The 24,410-nt window shown below is 44.5% G+C and overlaps 2 protein-coding genes across 2 annotated transcripts in view; one reads left to right on the forward strand and one right to left on the reverse strand.

Annotated features, from left to right (window-relative positions):
- ylpm1 (YLP motif containing 1) overlaps positions 1–10,067 on the forward strand; it is a 38,778-nt gene extending 28,711 nt beyond the window's left edge. The window contains exon 23 of the mRNA XM_045210034.1: positions 9,739–10,067. The gene's annotated coding sequence lies outside the window, so the exon portion shown is untranslated. The remainder of the gene's footprint in view (positions 1–9,738) is intronic.
- A 3,766-nt stretch (positions 10,068–13,833) lies between these two features.
- Positions 13,834–23,415, reverse strand: LOC121548648 (prospero homeobox protein 1-like). The gene is made up of 5 exons (XM_041860167.2): positions 22,273–23,415; positions 21,775–22,107; positions 20,363–20,464; positions 18,412–18,606; positions 13,834–15,584 (listed from the first exon to the last, which is right to left on the reverse strand). Exons 1-5 carry the CDS (start codon positions 23,413–23,415, stop codon positions 15,417–15,419), a joined length of 1,941 nt encoding a protein of 646 aa, XP_041716101.1. The 3' UTR covers positions 13,834–15,416.
- Between the last annotated feature and the right edge of the window lie 995 nt (positions 23,416–24,410).

The raw sequence follows: 24,410 nt of genomic DNA on the forward strand, positions 1-24,410 counted from the left end.
AACGGGACCGCCGAGTGTTGAAGCGCATAGCGCGTAAAAATCGTCTGTCCTCGGTTGCAACACTCGCTACTTTCAAACTGCCTCTGGAAACAACGTCAGCACAAGAACTGTTCGTCGGGAGCTTCATGAAATGGGTTTCCATGGCCGAGCAGCCGCACACAAGCCTAAGATCACCAGATTCGGCTGGAGTGGTGTAAAGCTCACCGCCATTGGACTCTGGAGCAGTGGAAACGCGTTCTCTGAAGTGATGAATCACGCTTCACCCTCTGGCAGTCCGACGGAAGAATCCGGGTTTGGTGGATGCCAGGAGAACCTTACCTGCCCCAATGCATAGTGCCAACTGTAAAGTTTGGTGGAGGAGGAATAATGGTCTGGAGGAATAACGGTCTGGGGCTGTTTTCATTGGTTCGGGCTAGGCCCCTTAGTTTCCAGTGAAGGGAAATCTTAACGCTACAGCATACAATGACATTCTAGACGATTCTGTGTTTCCAACTTCTGTGTTTCCCTGTGCAAAAAGCGAGGTCCATACAGAAATTGTTTGTCGAGATCGGTGTGGAAGAACTTGACTGGCCTGCACAGAGCCCTGACCTCAACCCCATCGAACACCTTTGGGATGAATTGGAACGCCGACTGCGAGCCAGGCCTAATCGACCAACATCAGTGCCCGACCTCACTAATGCTCTTGTGGCTGAATGGAAGCAAGTCCCCACAACAATGTTCCAACATCTAGTGGAAAGCCTTCCCAGAAAAGTGGAGGCCGTTGTAGCAGCAAAGGGGGAACCAACTCCATATTAATGCCCATGATTTTGGAATGAGATGTTGGACGAGCAGGTGTCCACATACTTTTGGCCACAAAGTGTATGTGTGTGATTTAGTTTCTTTGGACATAAGACTGTACAATCACAGCAAATCAGCTAAGTCATTTTAATTTAGGAAATCTGTTCCCAAGTATTCCCATGCATAAATAGAGGCATACAGTGCCTTCAGAAAGTATTCATACCTCTTGACTTATTCCACATTTTGTTGTGTTACAGCCTGAATTCAAAATTTATTCATTAAAAAAATGTTATCACCTACCAACACACAATACCCCATAATGACAAAGTGAAAACATGTATTGAAAATGAAATGCAGAAAATACCTAATACATGTTAGAATCACCTTTGGCAGCGATTACAGCTGTGAGTCTTTCTGGGTAAGTCTCTAAGAGCTTTGCACACCTGGATTGTACAATATTTACACTTTATTCTTTTTTAAATTCTTAAAGCTTTGTCAAGTTGGTTGTTGATCATTGCCAGACAGCAATTTTCAAGTCTTGCCATAGATTTCCAAGCCGATTGAAGTCAAAACTGTAACTAGGCCGCTCAGTAACATTCGATGTCGTCTTGGTAAGCAACGCCAGTGTATTTTAGGCCTTGTGTTTTAGGTTATTGTCCTGCTAAAAGTTGAATTTGTATCCCAGTGTCAAATGGAATTGTATTCGTCATGTGCGCCGAATACAACTGGTGTAGACTTGCTTACGAGCCCTTCCCAACGATGCAGAGTTTAAAAATAATCATACAATTTAATAAAATAAAATACACAAGAATAGAGCTACAGTACAATCGATCAATGTTTAGAGGTACTATATATTTGAGGTAGATATGTACATGAAGGCAGGGTAAAGTGACTAGGCATCAGGATAGATAATAATAAGGTATTTGAGGTAGATATGTACATGAAGGCAGGGTAAAGTGACTAGGCATCAGGATAGATAATAATAAGGTATTTGAGGTAGATATGTACATGAAGGCAGGGTAAAGTGACTAGGCATCAGGATAGATAATAATAAGGTATTTGAGGTAGATATGTACATGAAGGCAGGGTAAAGTGACTAGGCATCAGGATAGATAATAATAAGGTATTTGAGGTAGATATGTACAGTTGAAGTCGGAAGTTTACATACACCTTAGCCAAATACATTTAAACTCAGTTTTTCACAATTCCTGACATTTAATCCTAGTAAAAATTCCCTGTCTTAGGTCAGTTAGGATCACCACTTTATTTTAAGAATGTGAAATGTCAGAATAATAGTAGAGATAATTATTTATTTCAGCTTTTATTTCTTTCATCACATTCCCAGTGGGTCAGAAGTTTACATACACTCAATTCGTATTTGGTAGCATTGCCTTTAAATTGTTTAACTTGGGTCAAACATTTCGGGTAGCCTTCCACAAGCTTCCCACAATAAGTTGGGTGAATTTTGGCCCATTCCTCCTGACAGAGCTGGTGTAACTGAGTCAGGTTTGTAGGCCTCCTTGCTCGCTCGCACATGCTATTTCAGTTCTACCCACACATTTTCTATAGGATTGAGGTCAGGGCTTTGTGATGGCCACTCCAATACCTTGACTTTGTTGTCCTTAAGCCATTTTGCCACAACTTTGGAAGTAAGTTTCGGGTCATTGTCCATTTGGAAGACCCATTTGCGAACAAGCTTTAACTTCCTGACTGATGTCTTGAGATGTTGCTTCAATATATCCACATAATTTTCCTTCATCATGATGCCATCTATTTTGTGAAGCGCACCCCCACAGCATGATGCTGCCACCCCTGCGTGGTCCCATGGTGTTTATACTTGCGTACTATTGTTTGTACAGATGAACGTGGTACCTTCAGGCATTTGGAATTTGCTCCCAAGGATGAACCAGACTTGTGTAGGTCTACAATTATTTTTCTGAGGTCTTGGTCGATTTCTTTTGATTTTCCCATGATGTCAAGCAAAGAGGCACTGAGTTTGAAGGTAGGCCTTGAAATACATCCACAGGTGGTCCTCTGTAGCTCAGCTGGTAGAGCACGGCGCTTGTAACGCCAAGGTAGTGGGTTTGATCCCCGGGACCACCCATACACAAAAATGTATGCATGCATGACTGTAAGTCGCTTTGGATAAAAGCGTCTGCTAAATGGCATATTATTATTATTATTACACCTCCAATTGACTCAAATGATGTCAATTAGCCTATCAGAAGCTTCTAAAGCCATGACATCCTTTTCTGGAATTTTCCAAGCTGTTTAAAGGCACCGTCAACTTAGTGTATGTAAACTTCTGACCCACTGGAATTGTGATAGTGAATTATAAGTGAAATAATCTCTGTAAACAATTGTTGGAAAAATGACTTGTGTCATGCACAAAGTAGATGTCCTAACCGACTTGCCAAAACTATAGTTTGTTAACAAGAAATGTGTGGAGTGGTTGAAAAACTAGTCTTAATGACTCCAACCTAAGTGTATGTAAACTTCAGACTTCAACTGTACATGAAGGCAGGGTAAAGTGACTAGGCATCAGGATAGATAATAATAAGGTTCTTGAGGTAGATATGTACATGAAGGCAGGGTAAAGTGACTAGGCATCAGGAGTAGCAAATGTGGGGTGCGTATGTAGTGAATTTGTGTGGGAGTGTCAAAGTAGGGTGTGTGTGTGTGAGTGAGTGAGGATCAATGCAAGATAGTCAGTGCAGATAGTTTGGGGACCATTAATTCAGTTGTCTGGCTATTTAGCGGTCTTATGGCTTCGGGGTAGAAGCTTTCTCGTAGCCTGTTCGTCCGAGAGCTGATGCTCCGGTACCGTTTGTCGGACGGTAACAGAGTGAACAGTCTATGGCTTGGGTGGCTGGAGTCTTTGGCAATTTTTCGGGCCTTCCTCTGACACCGCCTGGTATAGAGGTCCTGGATGGCAGGGAACTCGGCCCCAGTGATGTATTGGGCTGTCCGCACCACCCTCTGTAGCGCTTTGCTGTCAAGGGCGGTGCAGTTGCCATACCAAGCGGTCCCCAGTCCGCCTGGCCTTGCTGCTATTCCAGTTTCAACTGTTCTGCCTGCGGTTACGAAACCCCTACCTGTCCCAGACCTGCTGTTTTCAACTCTTAATGATCGGCTATGAAAAGCCAACTGAGAGACCTGAGCCCTAGGACCATACGTCGGGACTACCGGCCGTGGTGACTCCTTGCTGTCCCCAGTCCGCCTGGCCTTGCTGCTATTCCAGTTTCAACTGTTCTGCCTGCGGTTATGGAACCCCTACCTGTCCCAGACCTGCTGTTTTCAACTCTTAATGATCGGCTATGAAAAGCCAACTGAGATTTATTCCTGATTATTATTTGACCATGCTTGTCACTTATGAACATTTTTGAACATCTTGGCATGGTTCTGTTATAATCTCCACCCGGCACAGCCAGAAGAGGACTGGCCACCCCTCATAGCCTGGTTCCTCTCTAGGTTTCTTCCTAGGTTTTGGCCTTTCTAGGGAGTTTTTCCTAGCCACCGTGCTTCTACACCTGCATTACTAGCTGTTTGGGGTTTTAGGCTGGGTTTCTGTACAGCACTTCGAGATATTAGCTGATGTATGAAGGGCTATATAAAATAAAATTGATTGATTGATTGATTGATGCAGCCAGTCAAGATGCTCTCGATGGTGCAGCAGTATAACATTTTGAGGATCCGAGGGCCCATGCCAAATCTTTTCAGCCTCCTGAGGGGGAAGAGGCGCTGTCGTGCCTTCTTTATGACTGTGTTGGTGTGTGTGGACCATGTTAAGTCCTTAGTGATGTGGACGCCAAGGAACATGAAGCTCTCGACCCGCTCCACAACAGGCTGGATGGGGAGGTGGACGTGGACAGGCCCTCCCCTTTTTTCTCCTATAGTACTGCTTGGTCTTACTGACATTGAGGGAGAGGTTTTTGCTCCGGCACCACACTGCTGTCTCTGACCTCCTCCCTGTAGGCTGTGTCGTCGCTGCCGTTGATCAGGCCTACCACCGTCGTGTCGTCAGCAAACTTGATGATGGTGTGAGTCATGGGTGGCCACGCAGTCGTGGGTGAACAGGAGTACAGGAGGGGACTAAGCACACACCCCTGAGGGGCCCCCGTGTTGAGGGTCAGCGTGGGGGTGGTGTTGTTGCCTACCCTCACCACCTTGGGGCGGCCCATCAGGAAGTCCAGGATCCAGTTTGCAGAGGGAGGGGTTCAGTCCAGGGGTCCCTAGCTTGGTGATGAGCTTGGAGGGCACTATGGTGTTAAACGCTGAGCTGTAGTCTATGAACAGCATTCTCACATTTATTTCCCCTCTTGTCCAGTTGGGAGAGGCCAGTGTGAAGTGCAATTGAGATTGATCTGTGGATCTGTTGGGGCGGTATGCGAATTGGAGTGGGTCTGGGATGATTGTGTTGTGTGTCATGGCCAGCCTTTCAAAGCACTTCATATAATTACAGATGTGAGCGCTACCTGGGCGGTATTCATTTAGGCAGGTTACCTTGGTGCTCTTGGGAACAGGGACAATGGTGGTCAGCTTGAAACATGTTGGGATTACAGACTGGGCAAAGGAGAGATTGAAAGACACTTGCCAGTTGGTCTGCGCATGTTTTGAGAACGTGCCCTGGTGTTCCGTCTGTCCCGGCGGCCTTGTTATTGTTAACCTGTTTTTTAAATGTTTTGCTCGCATCGGCCACGGAGAGACGAGGTCAGAGTCATTCAGAAAAACAGGGGCTTTCACACGCAAGGCACAGTGTTATATTCCTCAAAGCAAGCATAAAAGGCATTTAGCTCGTTTGGGAGTTCTACATCGCTGGGCAACTCACGTCTGGGTTTCCCTTTTTGTAATCAGTCATCGTCTACAAGCCCTGCCACATACGATTTGCGTCGGAGCCGGTGTAATAGGATTCCACCTTCCTCCTATACGATGAGTGTCGGAGCCGGTGTAATAGGATTCCACCTTCCTCCTATACGACGAGCGTCGGAGCCGGTCTAATAGGATTCCACCTTCCTCCTATACACCGAGCGTCGGAGCCGGTGTAATAGGATTCCACCTTCCTCCTATACGACGAGCGTCGGAGCCGGTGTAATAGGATTCCACCTTCCTCCTATACGACGAGCGTCGGAGCCGGTGTAATAGGATTCCACCTTCCTCCTATACGACGAGCGTCGGAGCCGGTGTAATAGGATTCCACCTTCCTCCTATACGACGAGCGTCGGAGCCAGTGTAATATGATTCCACCTTCCTCCTATACGACGAGCGTCGGAGCCGGTGTAATAGGATTCCACCTTCCTCCTATACGACGAGCGTCGGAGCCGGTGTAATAGGATTCCACCTTCCTCCTATACGCCGAGCGTCGGAGCCGGTGTAATAGGATTCCACCTTCCTCCTATACGCCGAGCGTCGGAGCCGGTGTAATAGGATTCCACCTTCCTCCTATACGACGAGCGCCGGAGCCGGTGTAATAGGGATTCCACCTTCCTCCTATACGACGAGCGTCGGAGCCGGTGTAATAGGATTCCACCTTCCTCCTATACGACGAGCGCCGGAGCCGGGTGTAATAGGATTCCACCTTCCTCCTATACGACGAGCGTCGGAGCCGGTGTAATAGGATTCCACCTTCCTCCTATACGACGAGCGTCGGAGCCGGTGTAATAGGATTCCACCTTCCTCCTATACGACGAGCGTCGGAGCCGGTGTAATAGGATTCCACCTTCCTCCTATACGACGAGCGTCGGAGCCGGGTGTAATAGGATTCCACCTTCCTCCTATACGACGAGCGTCGGAGCCGGTGTAATAGGATTCCACCTTCCTCCTATACGACGAGCGCCGGAGCCGGGTGTAATAGGATTCCACCTTCCTCCTATACGATGAGCGCCGGAGCCGGTGTAATAGGATTCCACCTTCCTCCTATACGACGAGCGTCGGAGCCGGTGTAATAGGATTCCACCTTCCTCCTATACTGACGAGCGTCGGAGCCGGGTGTAATAGGATTCCACCTTCCTCCTATACGACGAGCGTCGGAGCCGGTGTAATAGGATTCCACCTTCCTCCTATACGACGAGCGTCGGAGCCGGTGTAATAGGATTCCACCTTCCTCCTATACGACGAGCGTCGGAGCCGGTGTAATAGGATTCCACCTTCCTCCTATACGACGAGCGTCGGAGCCGGTGTAATAGGATTCCACCTTCCTCCTATACGACGAGCTTCGGAGCCGGTGTAATAGGATTCCACCTTCCTCCTATACGACAAGTGTCGGAGCCGGTGTAATAGGATTCCCCCTTCCTCCTATACAATGAGTGTCGGAGCCGGTGTAATAGGATTCCACCTTCCTCCTATACGACAAGCATCAGAGCCGGTGTAATAGGATTCCACCTTCCTCCTATACGACGAGCGTCGGAGCCGGTGTAATAGGATTCCACCTTCCTCCTATACGACGAGCGTCGGAGCCGGTGTAATAGGATTCCACCTTCCTCCTATACGACGAGTGTCGGAGCCGGTGTAATAGGATTCCACCTTCCTCCTATACGACGAGCGTCGGAGCCGGTGTAATAGGATTCCACCTTCCTCCTATACGACGAGTGTCGGAGCCGGTGTAATAGGATTCCACCTTCCTCCTATACGACGAGTGTCGGAGCCGGTGTAATAGGATTCCCCCTTCCTCCTATACGATGAGTGTCGGAGTACGGTGTAATAGGATTCCACCTTCCTCCTATACGACGAGTGTCGGAGCCGGTGTAATAGGATTCCCCCTTCCTCCTATACGATGAGCGTCGGAGCCGGTGTAATAGGATTCCACCTTCATCCTATACGACGAGCGTCGGAGCCGGTGTAATAGGATTCCACCTTCCTCCTATACGACGAGTGTCGGAGCCGGTGTAATAGGATTCCACCTTCCTCCTATACGACGAGCGTCGGAGCCGGTGTAATAGGATTCCACCTTCCTCCTATATCGACGAGCGTCGGAGCCGGTGTAATAGGATTCCACCTTCCTCCCTATACGACGCAGTGTCGGAGCCGGTGTAATAGGATTCCACCTTCCTCCTATACGACGAGTGTCGGAGCCGGTGTAATAGGATTCCACCTTCCCCCTATACGATGAGTGTCGGAGCCGGTGTAATAGGATTCCACCTTCCTCCTATACGACGAGTGTCGGAGCCGGTGTAATAGGATTCCACCTTCCTCCTATACGACGAGTGTCGGAGCCGGTGTAATAGGATTCTACCTTCCTCCTATACGACGAGCGTTGTAGCCGGTGTAATAGGATTCCACCTTCCTCCTATACGACGAGCGTTGTAGCCGGTGTAATAGGATTCCACCTTCCTCCTATATTGTCCTTTTGCATGTTTGATGTCTCGTCGGCTGTTATAGTGGGCTTTCTCTTTTGCGTACATGTCCGTGTCCTGTTCCTTGTAAGCGGTAGCTCTAGCCTTTAGTCCAGCGTGGATATTGTCTGTTGGAAAGCAGACTGAACCAGGTTTTTCCTCTAGGATTTTGCTTGTTCTTAGCTTTATTCCATTTATTTGTATCCTAAAAACCTCCGTAGTCCTTGCCGATGACAAGCACACCCATAACATGATGCGGCCACCACCATGCTTGAAAATAAGAAGAGTGGTACTCAGTGATGTGTTGTATTTGCCCCAAACATAGCGCTTTTTGTATTCAGGACAGAAGGAAATTAGAGGTAGTTTCGCGAGCCAATGCTAACTAGCGTTAGCAGAATGAAATCTAGACTTTCAGTCATTGCGCTAGCTAGCAACTTCCTTCAAACTGCACGCAGAGACATAAAAATGGTATCCACAAGTTCATCTGACTCTGAGGAAGTAGATAAAGGGCCTCATTGCAAAAATTCCCAAGTATCCCTTTAAAGTCAACATTGGCCTCATGGTGAAATCCTGGAGCGGTTTCCTTCCTCTCCGGCAACTGAGTTAGGAAGTACGCCTGTATCTTTGTAGTGACTGGGTGTATTGATGCACCACCCAAAGTGTAATTAATAACTTCACCATGCTCAAAGGGATATTCAATATTCAAGGTCTGCTTTTTTTATTTTTACCAATCTACCAATAGGTGCCCTTCTTTGCGAGGCATTGGAAAACCTACCTGGTCTTTGTGGTTGAATGTTTGAAATTCACTGCTTGACTGAGGGACCTTACAATTATCTGTATGTGTGGGGTACAGAGATGAGGTAGTCATTCCAAAATCATGTTAAACACTATCATTGCACACAGAGTGAGTCCATGCAACTTATTATGTGACTTGTTAAACACCTTTTTACTCCTGAACTTATTTAGGCTTGCCATAACAAAGGGGTTGAATACTTATTGACTCAAGACATTTCAGCTTTTCATTTTTAATTAATTAGTCAAATTTTCTAAAAAAAAAACATAATTCCACTTTTAAATTATGGGTTATTGTGTGTAGGCCAGTGACACAAAATCTCAGTTGAATCGATTTTTAATCAGGCAGTAAGTAACACAGCTAATTGTGGAAAAAGTCAAGGGTTCTGAATACTTTCTGAAGGCCCTGTATGTGATCGTATCCCAACGTAATCAAGGTTTGAAATGATTCTGTTTTTGTCATACTATATCTGTTTGGGATTCTTGCAGTCAATTTGCAGTTTACAAATTATTTATAACAATGTTCCGGCTCCGCGACCATCCGCTTAAGGAAAAATCTGCCCATGGCTGAATGTAATTGGGGAGCCCTGTTCTATGTGAAAGCACCCGTGTAACTCTACTCTTTTGGGTGAACAGAAAAGCGCCGTTTTAATCCGTTGACGAGATGTCTATATTAGAGTTTGCCTAATTTTGACATGGATCATAAATCGAAGGAAGATATGTTAAGTTATTGTAAGATCGTTAATTGAAAAGTTCATTTGGATGGATGTAGCAATTGCAGATTGCCACTTTTAATCTTTTTGTGGCATATTTTTTCAATCAGTTTTCTTTCTTCCTCTAGGTCTGCAGACTGAATATGCTTAACCCGTTTCTCGAAAACAAAGTCATGAAGAATACTCATTCTACCTGTCGACATTTAGGAAAGCCATAGTTGTTTATTCCATTTTTAGAATACAGAATAGCTTTCTCTTGCGTTCAATTATTTTATTACTGATCTTCATTTTGAATGTTTTTTGTTTTTCTTCATCCTTTCGATGGTAAATTCTTGCACCAGTTTATCTTGAGCGATGCTTCTCATTTTATACTGTAATGTCTACCTGTAATGTTAGCACTGTTGCTTATTTTATGAAATAAACTGAAGAAACAATAAAGGTTTCACACCAAAAACAACCAGGAGTGTCTCATGTGAGTGATCATGTGGGCCACGCCATGGAGATTCTTCTGTGATGTCTGTTTCATGTGGACCAGGTACAGTACAACCTCAAAAGATACAAACCAAATATTTTTTTGTGAAGTCTATTTCAAAGTTACAAACATTTCAGTATTTCAAACAACCTTCATTCCCGATGTGTTTGTGTCTGTGAGGTCCTACTGTGTTACAAGAGGTATGTAGCCAAGGTTAGAGTGGTAGAACAGTAGCCGGAAGGTTCTTGGTTCAAGCCCTGGGCCAGGCGACGAAGTGGGATCTGAACTGACAACCGTAGGGGTGCTGGCCTCTTCTCCACTGGCTGCCATTGTGCCCTTGAGCAAGGCACTTAGCTCTAGTCTATCGCAGGGCCTGAGCAAGATACTTGGCTTGGGGGGTGTAAGACAAAATGAAATGAGTTTTCAGAGCTCAATCAAACCACAGCACATAGTATCAAGTTCTTATATTTAATTCCAAATCTTTCACATTGCATTTCTCAAACTCTCCTAAAGTTTTGGAGATATGAAAAAGTTAACATTCACTGTTTCTTCCAACAAATCAAATACTGAATTGACAGTGTTATATATATATATATATATTGGTGCTGATTTAATGATGACATGACAGTGACACTGCATCCCTTACATGTAAAACAACAAAAATATCAAGATTATGGTAAAGGTCAATTCTACACTATCAACTTGCTAACTGAAGCAAATGCCATGTTCCTATGGTTTTGTTTTCTGTACAAAGATGCCCTATTAGTATGGCACGCAAGCCAAAACAACGGTCACCGGTCTTTTTTACAGTACGATCTCGTTAGCAATGGCAAACTTTTCCAGCCATTATTTGACGCTATTTAAAAACAAAAATGTGTCATGACTTTCACTCCTACTGCTAATTTGACTGGAATAAATTCTGACTACACAGCTATAATCCAGACTGTCTGTTTCTGAATTTGTCAATCTTGAGATTATGATGCAGTGGTTTTATGATCATCTAAGTGAATATGATCAATTATGACAATCTGAGAGAATATATCCTCTACTGTAGTTGTGAATGGTCATAGAATGGCATTCTGTAACAAATTTAAACAGCTGGTCTGTACCAAAGCCATATGGTTCTGGCAGGGACGGACTGGGACCTGAATCGGCCCAGGCATTTGTAACACACCGGACCATTCTTTTCTTTGAGGCCCTTATTATATTATTATTATTATTATTATTAACCTAATAATGATCATTCTGTGCAAAACATCCCATTTAGAAAGGCCCACTGGGCTAAAGATGGACCAGCCCATCTGGCATTTGCCAGAAATGCCCTTTGGCTGGTCCGGCTCTGGACTGTACTGTAGCTCATGGACTGGTTCTAGAGACAGGACCTGTCCAAGGCAGACAGGACCTGTCCAAGGCAGACAGGACCTGTTCAAGGCAGACATGACCTGTCCAAGGCAGACAGGACCTGTCCAAGGCAGACAGGACCTGTCCAAGGCAGACAGGACCTGTCCAAGGCAGACATGACCTGTCCAAGGCAGACAGTTGCTGGCTATGGCCTACTATACCACATTTTCTTAGCTGGTGTGTAGCTGTAGAGAGAGTCATTACTGTAAGCAGCTGTAGAGAGTCATTACTGTAAGCAGCTGTAGAGAGTCATTACTGTAAGCAGCTGTAGAGAGAGTCATTACTCTAAGCAGCTCTAGAGAGAGTCATTACTCTAAGCAGCTCTAGAGAGAGTCATTACTCTAAGCAGCTCTAGAGAGAGTCATTACTGTAAGCAGCTCTAGAGAGAGTCATTACTCTAAGCAGCTCTAGAGAGTCATTACTCTAAGCAGCTCTAGAGTCATTACTGTAAGCAGCTGTAGAGAGTCATTACTGTAAGCAGCTGTAGAGAGAGTCATTACTCTAAGCAGCTCTAGAGAGAGTCATTACTCTAAGCAGCTCTAGAGAGTCATTACTCTAAGCAGCTCTAGAGAGAGTCATTACTCTAAGCAGCTCTAGAGAGGCATTACTCTAAGCAGCTGTAGAGTCATTACTGTAAGCAGCTGTAGAGTCATTACCGTAGGCAGTTGTAGAGAGAGTCATTACCGTAGGCAGATCTAGAGAGTCATTACTGTAAGCAGCTCTAGAGAGTCATTACCGTAAGCAGCTGTAGAGAGAGTCATTACCGTAGGCAGTTGTAGAGAGAGTCATTACCGTAGGCAGATCTAGAGTCATTACTGTAAGCAGCTCTAGAGAGAGTCATTACTGTAAGCAGCTCTAGAGAGTCATTACTGAAGGCAGATCTAGAGAGAGTCATTATTGTAAGCAGCTGTAGAGAGTCATTACTGTAGGCAGCTATAAAGTCATTACTGTAGGCAGCTGTAGAGAGAGTCATTACTGAAGGCAGATCTAGAGAGGCATTACTGTAGGCAGCTGTAGAGAGAGTCATTACTGTAGGCAGCTGTAGAGAGAGTCATTACTGTAAGCAGCTGTAGAGAGAGTCATTACTGAAGGCAGATCTAGAGAGGCATTACTGTAGGCAGCTGTAGAGAGAGTCATTACTGTAGGCAGCTGTAGAGAGAGTCATTACTGTAAGCAGCTGTAGAGAGTCATTACTGAAGGCAGATCTAGAGAGGCATTACTGTAGGCAGCTGTAGAGAGAGTCATTACTGTAGGCAGCTGTAGAGAGAGTCATTACTGTAAGCAGCTGTAGAGAGAGTCATTACTGAAGGCAGATCTAGAGAGGCATTACTGTAGGCAGCTGTAGAGAGAGTCATTACTGTAGGCAGCTGTAGAGAGAGTCATTACTGTAGGCAGCTGTAGAGAGAGTCATTACTGTAGGCAGCTGTAGAGAGAGTCATTACTGTAGGCAGCTGTAGAGAGAGGCATTACTGTAGGCAGCTGTAGAGAGAGGCATTACTGTAGGCAGCTGTAGAGAGAGGCATTACTGTAGGCAGATCTAGAGAGGCATTACTGTAGGCAGCTGTAGAGAGAGTCATTACTGTAGGCAGCTGTAGAGAGAGGCATTACTGTAGGCAGCTGTAGAGAGAGTCATTACTGTAGGCAGCTGTAGAGAGAGTCATTACTGTAGGCAGCTGTAGAGAGAGTCAATACTGTAGGCAGCTGTAGAGAGAGGCATTACTGTAGGCAGCTGTAGAGAGAGTCATTACTGTAGGCAGATCTAGTCTTTACTGTAGGCAGCTGTAGAGAGAGTCATTACTGTAGGCAGCTGTAGAGAGAGTCATTACTGTAGGCAGCTGTAGAGAGAGTCATTACTGTAGGCAGCTGTAGAGAGAGGCATTACTGTAGGCAGCTGTAGAGAGAGTCATTACTGTAGGCAGCTGTAGAGAGAGTCATTACTGTAGGCAGCTGTAGAGAGAGTCATTACTGTAGGCAGCTGTAGAGAGTCATTACTGTAGGCAGCTGTAGAGAGAGTCATTACTGTAGGCAGCTGTAGAGAGAGTCAATACTGTAGGCAGCTGTAGAGAGAGGCATTACTGTAGGCAGCTGTAGAGAGAGTCATTACTGTAGGCAGCTGTAGAGAGAGTCATTACTGTAGGCAGATCTAGTCTTTACTGTAGGCAGCTGTAGAGAGAGGCATTACTGTAGGCAGCTGTAGAGAGAGTCATTACTGTAGGCAGCTGTAGAGAGAGTCATTACTGTAGGCAGCTGTAGAGAGAGTCATTACTGTAGGCAGCTGTAGAGAGAGTACTGTAGGCAGCTGTAGAGAGAGTCATTACTGTAGGCAGCTGTAGAAGAGTCTTTACTGTAGGCAGCTGTAGAGAGAGTCATTACTGTAGGCAGCTGTAGAGAGAGTCATTACTGTAGGCAGCTGTAGAGAGAGTCATTACTGTAGGCAGCTGTAGAGAGAGTCATTACTGTAGGCAGCTGTAGAGAGAGTCATTACTGTAGGCAGCTGTAGAGAGAGTCATTACTGTAGGCAGCTGTAGAGAGAGTCATTACTGTAGGCAGATCTAGAGTCTTTACTGTAGGCAGCTGTAGAGAGTCATTACTGTAGGCAGCTGTAGAGAGAGTCATTACTGTAGGCAGATCTAGAGAGGCGTTACACTACGGCTCTGTGATTTCCTGGCGATGCACACAACAGATCACCACAGTATTACTGGAGGGGGGAATCAACTAGTATTGCTGGGATGTATGAAGAGAAACTCACAAGTCATGTTTGAGATCATGTCTGATTGAAATATCCAATATGGAGCTTTTGACAGCTCCTTTTCCTGTGTTGATGGCTGGAACAGAGACGTCAAGGTAAGTATATTGATGTGAAAGAAGCTGTGTGACGTAAACTAGTCTGAAGTCCGCCGACTAAAGAATGTTGCTAACAGTCAAATGTCCTGGCAGTCTCTCCTTTAGCAGAATCCGTGCAGCATGTACTGAATATTTAATTAAAGCGCTTCCTTTCACGTCTTTTGAAGAGAAATGGGATCGTTGTACAGACTGCACTGTACATTTTGGACTTGAAGACACATCACATTCTTAGTATACATGTAATATTAATTGGTATTTAGTTTTTAAAAAATTAAACAAAATGTGATACTGACTTTTGATTGTGGTTCCCTTGATGACCATAAAGTATCTCCTGTCCATTACAGTATCAGGGTGATGTCAATGTAAATCCAGTTCAGGTTTGACACATTATACAGGTTTCATTGTTCTGATACACCATGCTAGTAGAATGAGAAACATGCTGACAGAAAGACTGCAGCCATTGTATATTAAAGGATTTTGTGTGGCTTGTGCTTGTGCTTTTTTTTGTTGTCTGTCCAGTTTCTTTACAACGGTTTGGAAACCATCAGTGCTCTCTGCAAACTGAAAAAGTAAAAAATGAAGGTCTCTTGTATTATTGCTACATTAATCTGATTGATGTAGCAAAAATACACAACATTTCATTCACAACTGCGCCAACACGGTTTGATGATATACTCCTACAGCAACACATGCCTCTAAATGTCAATCAAAATGGTAGACATTGTTTTTTAGTTTTTTTAAATTGAAATGGTATATTGCAGTTTGCTCTACAATGCTCCTACTCTGAACATAAAACCCCGTTATGTCTACTGTATAGCCGTACGTTTCACGTGACTGACCTCCTGGATGGGAAATGGATAATGCTGCCGTTACAATGCTCATTTACCGGACACTTTTATCCAAAGCGACTTACAGAACCGTCAAACATCGACAGTGACCATATCTTAAAATACCAGGTGCCCTGTCCTGCTGTTTGTAGTTTTAGCAAGTCTTAGATTCAGTACATGGCCCATACAGGAACGTACAGTTTTGTTTTCAATACAGCACCAACCATTCTGGATGAAACTCCCTCTCCGTCTGGCTCTTTCTCTATGTTGTGAGGGGGACTTTGAATTCGGCCGGTACGTCACTGTCCAGTTTACAGATGACCTTATAGATGGCTTTCTTCCAGGATGGGTCTGAGTCTCTGGCCAGAGAGATGGCGACGTAAAACTCCTGCAGTGTGATCTCAGCCACTTCAAGGAACCTGTCAGGGACCTGTAGATTAAAAGGCACAACCTGTAAGATTATGTAAATGGTCAATCTGCAATTCAAACAAAGCCGCCACCATTTTGGTAAAAAGCTGATGGGTCTCGAGAAATGTAACCACTCAAATGTATAGACAGAGCTATGGATGCAAGGACTGACCATCCAGGATATCAACATTATAACTCTATCCTATACACACCAAGGACTGACCATCCATGATAAACATTATAACTCTATCCTATACACACCAAGGACTGACCATCCATGATAAACATTATAACTCTATCCTATACACACCAAGGACTGACCATCCATGATAAACATTATAACTCTAACCTATACAGACCAAGGACTGTATGATGACGACATGATATGGAACATGGAAGGTTATTATAGTTGTGTTTTTATATTATTTATTATTTCTATTAGTTCTTAGATTTGTATTTGAAATTCAGTTTAGTTTCAGTTTTCAGACCTGATTTATTTGTTTTTATTTACACAGAACAAAAATAAACGCAACATGCAACAATAAAACATATTTTACTGAGTTACAGTTCATGTAAAGAAATCAGTCAATTGTAATAAATGTATCTGGCCCTAATCTATGGATTTCACATGACTGGGAATACAGATATGCATCTGTTGGTCACAGATACCTTAAAAAAAGGTACGAGCGTGGATCAGAAAACCAGTCAGTATCTGGTGTAACCACCATTTGCCTCATGCAGCGTGACACATCTCCTTCCAATAGAGTTGATCAGGCTGTTGATTCTGGCCTGTGGAATGTTTTCCCACTCATCTTCAATAGCTGTGTGAAGTTGCTGGATTTTGGCGGGAACTGGAACAAACACTTCTGTCGTACACGTCGATCCAGAGCATCCCAAACATGCTCAATGGGTGACATGTCTGGTGAGTATGCAGGTCATGGAATAATTGGGACATTTTCAGCTTCCAGGAATTGTGTACAGATCCTTCTGACATAGGGCCGTGCGTTATCATGCTGAAACATGAGGTGATGGCGGCAGATTAATGGCACGACAATGGGCCTCAGGAACTCGTCACGGTATCTCTGTACATTCAAATTGCAATTGTGTTTGTTGTCCGTAGCTTATGCCTGCCCATACCATAACCCCACCGCCCCCATGGGGCACTCTGTTCACAACGTTGACATCAGCAAACCGCGCGCCCACACGACGCCATATATGCTGTCTGCCATCTGCCCGGTACAGTTGAAACTGGGATTCATCTATGAATAGCACACTTTTCCAGCGTGCCAGTGGCCATCGAAGGTGAGCATTTGCCCACTGAAGTCGGTTACGACGCCAAACTGCAGTCAGGTCAAGACCCTGGTGAGGACGACGAGCACGCAGACAAGCTTCCCTGAGACGGTTTCTGACAGTTTGTGCAGAACTTCTTTGGTTGTGCAAACCCACTCTTTCATCAGCTGTCCGGGTGGCTGGTCTCAGACGATCCCACAGGTGAAGTAGCCAGATGTGGAGGTCCTTGGCTGGCGTGGTTTCACGTGGTCCGCGGTTGTGAGGCCGTTTGGACGTACTGCCAAATTCTCTAAAACAACATTGGAGGCGGCTTATGGTAGAGAAATTAACATTCAATTCTCTGGCAACAGCTCTAGTGGACATTTCTGCAGTCAGCATGCCAATTGCACGCTCCCTCAATACTTGAGACATCTGTGGCATTGTGTTGTGTGACAAAACTGCACATTTTAGAGTGGCCTTTTATTGTCCCCAGCACAAGGTGCACCTGTGTAATGATCATGCTGTTTAATCAGCTTCTTGATATGCCACACCTGTCAGGTGGATGGATTATCTTGGTAAAGGAGAAATGCTCACTAACAGGGATGTAAACACATTTGTGCACAAAATTTGAGCGAAATAAGCGTATGGAACATTTATGGGATCTTTTATTTCAGCTCACTAAACATGGGACCAACACTTTACATGTTGCGTTTATATTTGTGTTCAGTGTAGTTTGAGTTTTATAAAAACATTTCTATTTCGATGTTATATTATTTAGTTTTAGGGACGGAAAGTTGTGGATTTCTTCCCTGCTAGTGATAGATAATTATAGTGATGCACAAGCTAGATCTGTTTGAAACATCACAATCTCCTGGCAGCATTTACCCTCTGGATTCTCAAGCTTGAAAACTCCATTAGAAAAAAGCTTAAACTCAGTCGATTATCTTATTTCAGTTTACGAAATTGTTTTTTTAATGATTAGTTTACTATAGTAACCTTGGTTGGTAGCAGAGTAGAATAAACAGTTCATTCTGTTGATGGACTAATACAAATCATATTCTATTCTCCAACCAGCATTAGCAAACAAGACATCAGACACAGTAAGCAACATCAAATGTAATCAACCCCCTCCCCAACTCCACCCCTCTGAACTCACAGGTTTTATATCTGTCGGGCCTATTGACCTTTGGCCCATTTTAAAGTGTTTTATTTGTGTGTGTGTGCTTTCAACTCACCGTACCGCATTGATCTTTGTAGACTTTGTACAGATATATAAAGCTCTAAAAAAGAATCTGTGCTTAAGACTTCCGCTAACATACCTGTTGTACACGCCGACCACCCATAAACAACGTGTTGTGCATACCATCTTACATTTCGATCAAATTGACTGTCTGTACAGGAATCCAGCTGAGCACAATGGAGGCGTAAAAGGGATGAAGACGTGTCTTAAAAAATACACGAGAGAGTTGGAAGTCCATGAGCAGCGCGATGGATTCAATCCGCTTAGCGAACCAGAATGTAGGCTCGCGAGATGAGAGGATGGTCGTACGATTTGAAATGGATACAGAGATTTACAGTACCTGAAAGTCATTGGCCTTGTTGTAGTGCATGTTGAGGGCTCTGAAGAGCTCAGAGTCTCTTCCCACTGTTACATCCCCCACGCTGTTCACCCCCTCCACTCGGGCCTGACGGGCAAACTTCTCCATCTGAATATAGTAGAACTCTCTGAAGTTGCTGAACCATTTAATCAGCTGGGATATGATACAGCGAGTGAGCTGTATGGGAACACAAATAAACAAAAGAGTTTGGGTGAGTACGTTCTAAGTTATATTTTAAATGAGCGATTAGTTATTTCTGGGTTATTTTCACTTTGTCTGATGTAGGTTTAATTTAGTTGCTTTTAGTGTGTGTGTGATAATTTTGTTCATCCCACTGTTTCTGCTTTCATTGTAAATATGTCAATAAATCATGTATGAACTATTTAAATAAAGCAAATTGCCCACAGTTATGTGTTCAGTGATTGTTTTCAATGAGGGGATTCTATCTCAACATTTCAGGTATTCACTCTACACCATAGTAAAAGGTCATTCATTAAAATCTGTATAATTCTCTGGATATATAACACACCATTTATAAAAATTTAAAATCTGTAGACACTATCTATACAAAAGTATGTGGACACCCCTTCAAATTAGTGGATTTGGCTTTTCAGCCACACCCGTTGCTGACAGGTGTATAAAAATCGAGCACACAGCCATGCAATCTCCATAGACAAACATTGGCAGTAGAATGGCCTTACTGAAGAGCTCAGTGACTTTCAATGTGGCGCCGTCATAGGATGCCACCTTTCCAACATGTCAGTTCGTCAAATTTCTGCCCTGCTAGAGCTGCCAAGGTCAACTGTAAGTGCTGTTATTGTGAAGTGGAAAGCCACGAAATGGTAGGCTACACAACCTCACAGAACGGGACCGGCGAGTGCTGAAGCGTGTAGAGCTTTAAAATAATCCGTCCTCGGTTGCAACACTCACTACTGAGTTCCAAACTGCCTCTGGAAGCAACGTCAGCACAAGAACTGTTCGTCGGGAGCTTCATGAAATGGGTTTCCATGGCCGAGCAGCCTCACACACGCCTAAGATCACCATGCGCAATGCCAAGCGTCGGCTGGAGTGGTGTAAAGCTCGCCGCCATTGGACTCTGGAGCAGTGGAAAACGCGTTCTCTGGAGTGATGAATCACGCTTCACCATCTGGCATTCCGACGGACGAACCTGGGTTTGGCGGATGCCAGGAGAACGCTACCTGCCCTAATGCATAGTGCCAACTGTGAAGTTTGGTGGAGGAGGAATAATGGTCTGGGGCTGTTTTTCATGGTTCGGGCTAGGCCCATTAGTTCTAGTGAAGGGAAATCTTAACGCTACAGCATACCATTTTTCACATTTACATTTTAGTCATTTAGCAGACGCTCTTATCCAGAGCGACTTACAGTTAGTGAGTGCATACATTTTCATACTGGCCCACCGTGGGAAACGAACCCACAACCCTGGCGTTGCAAGCGCCATGCTCTACCAACTGAGCTACAATGACATTCTAGACGATTCTGTGCTTCCAACTTTGTGGCAACAGTTTGGGGAATGCCCTTTCCTGTTTCAGCATGGCAATGCCCCCGTGCACAAAGCGAGATCCATACAGAAAGGGTTTGTCGACATCAGTGTGGAAGACCTTGACTGGCCTGCACAGAGCCCTGACCTCAACCCCTTCAAACACCTTTGGGATGAATTGGAACGCCGACTACAAGCCAGGCCTAATCGACCAACATCAGTGCCCGACCTCACTAATGCTCTTGTGGCTGAATGGAAGCAAGTCCCCCGCAGCAATGTTCCAACATCTAGTGGAAAGCCCTTCCCAGAAGAGCGGAGGCTGTTATAGCAGCAAAGGTGGGGACCAACTCCATATTAACGCCCATGATTTTGGAATATGAGATGTTCGATGAGCAGGTGTCCACATACTTTTGGTCATGTGGTGTATTTCATTACCTGGACATCGGAGAAAAAGGTTGTGAGCACGTTAGAGCTAGGGTAGCGAGAATAGAAGAACATCAACTTGGCTTTCTTCAGATGGTGTGTGGTCAGACCTTCCTACATATACTAAGGTTAAGGAGCTAATACACACTGTACTCAAGTCATGCATACATCAGAATAACATGAATGGAAGAAAATCATTACATTTACGTCATTTAGCAGACGCTCTTATCCAGAGCGACTTACAGTTAGTGCATACATTCTTTTTAATTTTCATACCCCGTGGGAATCGAACCCACAACCCTGGCGTTGCAAACGCCATGCTCTACCAACTGAGCTACCTCCCTGCCGGCCATTCCCTCCCCTACCCTGGATGACGCTGGGCCAATTGTGCGCCGCCCAATTGGTCTCCCGGTTGCAGCCGGCTACAGCAGAGCCTGGATTCGAACCAGGATCTCTAGTGGCACAGCTAGCACTGCGATGCAGTGCCTTAGACCACTGCGCCACTCGGGAGACTAGAAAATATATATTGTATTCCTAAAGAAAATGATGTTGATGATACTCTGATTGTTTTCACTATTGCTACACTTCTACTTCAATATTACTACCGTTGAAAAGAAGCTCCTGTTCCTGAATCCTGACAATTATTATCAAAGACTGGTATTATTTTACGTCAGTGTTTTTCTCTGTCCTGCAATCATTAGACTACACTCAGATGGTAGAAGCAATTGCCTTAGGAGTAGAGATCACAAGATCAAAAGGGGAAATTATCCTTGAAGTGCATCCTACCACAGGTACTGCTAATGCTAGCCCAAGCCTCAGAGATATTGTACTCCTGGAAAGAGAAGAAAACTAAATTGATTTTTGTTTACGGACTATCCATGTGGGCAGAGAATGGTTATTATGAGACACTTAGATAAACCTCAAAGAAAGGCCATCTTTCTTAGGCACAGTATTGTTGATATGACTCATCGTACCTGAAGCCAATTGCCTCTCTAAAGAAAGCCAACCAAAGGATCTATCATTTTGGTGGAAATGCCAGGCATTTGAAAAACCCAGATCATGCTTGACCACAACATGTAACACTCATATTACAGATTCACTGACTAACTGTAATATTACAGATTCACTGACTAACTGTAATATTACAGATTCACTGACTAACTGTAATATTACAGATTCCCTAAATCAATGTAAAAGTATATAGTAGTATTCTATAGTAAAATCTCTGTGCAGAGCCGTGGTGTTGTAGTGACACTCCCTGTCACATAATACTGTATGACTCCCGACCGGAGACCAGGGTCCGAATCCCTTCCCGCTGTTTCTCCCACCCGCCTGTCTCCTCATCCCATGTCCTTACTGTCTCAATAAAGTGGTAAAACACCTAAATGTAAAAAATAAAAAATAAACTATTTTTGAAAGGATACATTCAGCACATATGAGGTCCTCTTCACCCTGCTCTGGAAGCTACCACACTCCATCTTGACGTGAGGGAGACCGATACTGTCCAGAAGCACATGATGCCCTGTGGCCATGGGGTGGTGAGCCTGAGGACTCCTGGGTGGCCTGGAGGTCACCTTGGACCTCACTTTGACCGGATCCCACAATAAGTCAACCATCTCTGGGGTAGGCAGACCCGTGGTAGTGGGTCTACACTGGAGCCCTTCGAAGGTATCTTGATGGTAGCTGTTGTGTTTGAGGTTGTCCAGTACTTGGTGGTCTTCCTGTAGGGCAGTGGGGTGGTTGCATAGGAGGGAGGGCTGGTGGAAATGGAGAGGCCTTTTCACTGTTAAGTTTAGAGAACATGGGCGAGAAATTGAAGCAGGCTTTTGAACAACCAGAGATAGAGCCTCGGTTTGAATCTCTGGTAGTTGTTGGGCTATACCACTCTTGGAACATGGGGGGAGTCGTGACATGCTGTCTACATGGGTGGATGATGACGCTGGCTCGTGAGAGCTGAGGAACATGGTCTCATCGTCTGTTTCCACCATTCCCCCATCCTCGATGTGTAGCTGTGGTGACTTGAATAAAGTATGTGATATGTTTTTGAAAATCGAGTCAACGCTAGAGTTTATGGCTCTGGAGAGCTCATCCTTGAGAATATCTGCTAGGAGTTTGTCTTCTTTGTCTGGGTTTGAGTGGATGTAGTCAGTTAGCTTGTGATTCTTACATCCCAGATGACCTTTATCTAAAGGCCTTCCATTGTTAAACTCACTGTAAGGGTCCATGAACACCTCTGTCTCCGGGTATCCTTTGAACCAAGTACGTTGGTGGTCATCCTCCATCACACCTGTTGAAATCGCCCCATCACTGACGTCCTCCTCAGACTCAGTCTGGTACTCGTAGATTTGGATGAACCTGGCCTGGAGTTGACCCAGGAGCATCTGCATGGTCTGAAGCTGCTTCCTCAGGTTATGGCCCTCGTCCGTACTCTTCCCGCTAGCGCCCCCTTTCCTCAGGAGGTCCTGGTGCTGCGGCACCCTCTGTTTCCTCTTATTCTCCTGCTTGTTTTCCATTGTCTCACTCTCAAGGTCACTGGTTGGAGTGGTCTCCCCCTCATCTGTACAATGAACACCGGGACTGGGAGGAGAGCCTGCCATGCCTCTGATGATGTTCTCCACTCTGGCACGCTTCGCCCGGCGTCTGTCCCCCAGCTCCAGGGTCCAGTCCTGGGTCGACCCGGCCCCATTGGGGCTGACTCTAGTGGGGCTGGCCCCGGTGGATGCCTGGCTGGCTGGAGACAGAGGCTCCATGGTGGCGCTGCTGCTCTTGGAACAAGTGCTGCTGTGATGATCCACCAGGCTAGCGCTCGTCAAGGCAGGGAAGGTAATATGAGCGTCTGGGTGGTAATATGCAGCGGTGCTCTCCTGGAGGGTCTGTTTACTCTCAATGGTTTTCTGTAGGAGCATAGAGATAAGGGATCCTGCGCTTGAGTGAGAGGAGGATGGAGGAGTGGACGAGTTGTATGTGTTGTCGTGTAGAAAGGAGGAAGGATTCTCTGCTCTGTCCTCTGGGTAGGTACTGCTGGGAAAATTATGCATGCTGTGGTCCAGAAGACTTGGGTTCATGCTTCATGTAAAATAAAGACAAATGTCGTTTATCTGAACAAGCGGTTTTAGAAATTAGGCACATTTGTACTAAAATCTGTAAAGGAAAACAATATTGTTCATGGAAAACCATCAATACTGCAAAATGTGAAGTTATTTCCCCCAGAAAACAACATATAATTGTAATGATAAAACTATATTTAGCAGATCTGCTATAGTATTTATTAATAATCTATAATTTGGCCATTGGTAATAACTATTAAATTTTGTACGTTTTTAACAGCAGTTTGAAAGTTATACGTTTTGTGAAGTCAAATCTACCAGACAACAATATCTGTATTCACAGTGTGCAACAATGATGTAGACTCATAGAATATTACATTTTACATTTTATATTTTAGTCATTTTAGCAGACGCTCTTATCCAGAGCGACTTACAGTTAGTGATAGTTAAATCACACTGTTTCTTTTAATAAAAAATATAAATATATTTGACCTGTTACTTTCAAAAATCATTATTGTTGTTGAGAATATTATGTTACAGACTATTGCCTACATTTCACCTGTCTATTTCCTAAGATCCCACAGACACAAACAAGAAAATAATGTCTGCCTACCTGTCGCTCAGAGTGAAGATAGCTGTCCAGAGAAGAGAGCAGAATTTACGCTTGCCACAGGAGAGGAGGGTTATTATAAACAGGGCAATGCTGTATTTCATAGAACCCCATAAATCCACACAAGGAGGGGGCGTGGCACCCTATAATTAAAGCAAACTCATTATCAATTAGCTCGTACCATCAGCCTCTGTGGGAACGAAATGAGACACAAAAAACATTTCCTAATTTTGGTTTGCACAATATTACATCGCATGTTTTTGAATGTCGCATGTTTATTATTTAGCCTTTTATTTCCATACATTGATCACAAAATACGATTGAATTAATTAGCTCCTTCAATAATTATAACATGATTTATCATGTTTAATATTTTAGACAACAAAATGCATCCTAAAGTTCA

Source organism: Coregonus clupeaformis, chromosome 33 (assembly GCF_020615455.1).
Source record: "Coregonus clupeaformis isolate EN_2021a chromosome 33, ASM2061545v1, whole genome shotgun sequence".
Classification (NCBI taxonomy): domain Eukaryota; kingdom Metazoa; phylum Chordata; class Actinopteri; order Salmoniformes; family Salmonidae; genus Coregonus; species Coregonus clupeaformis.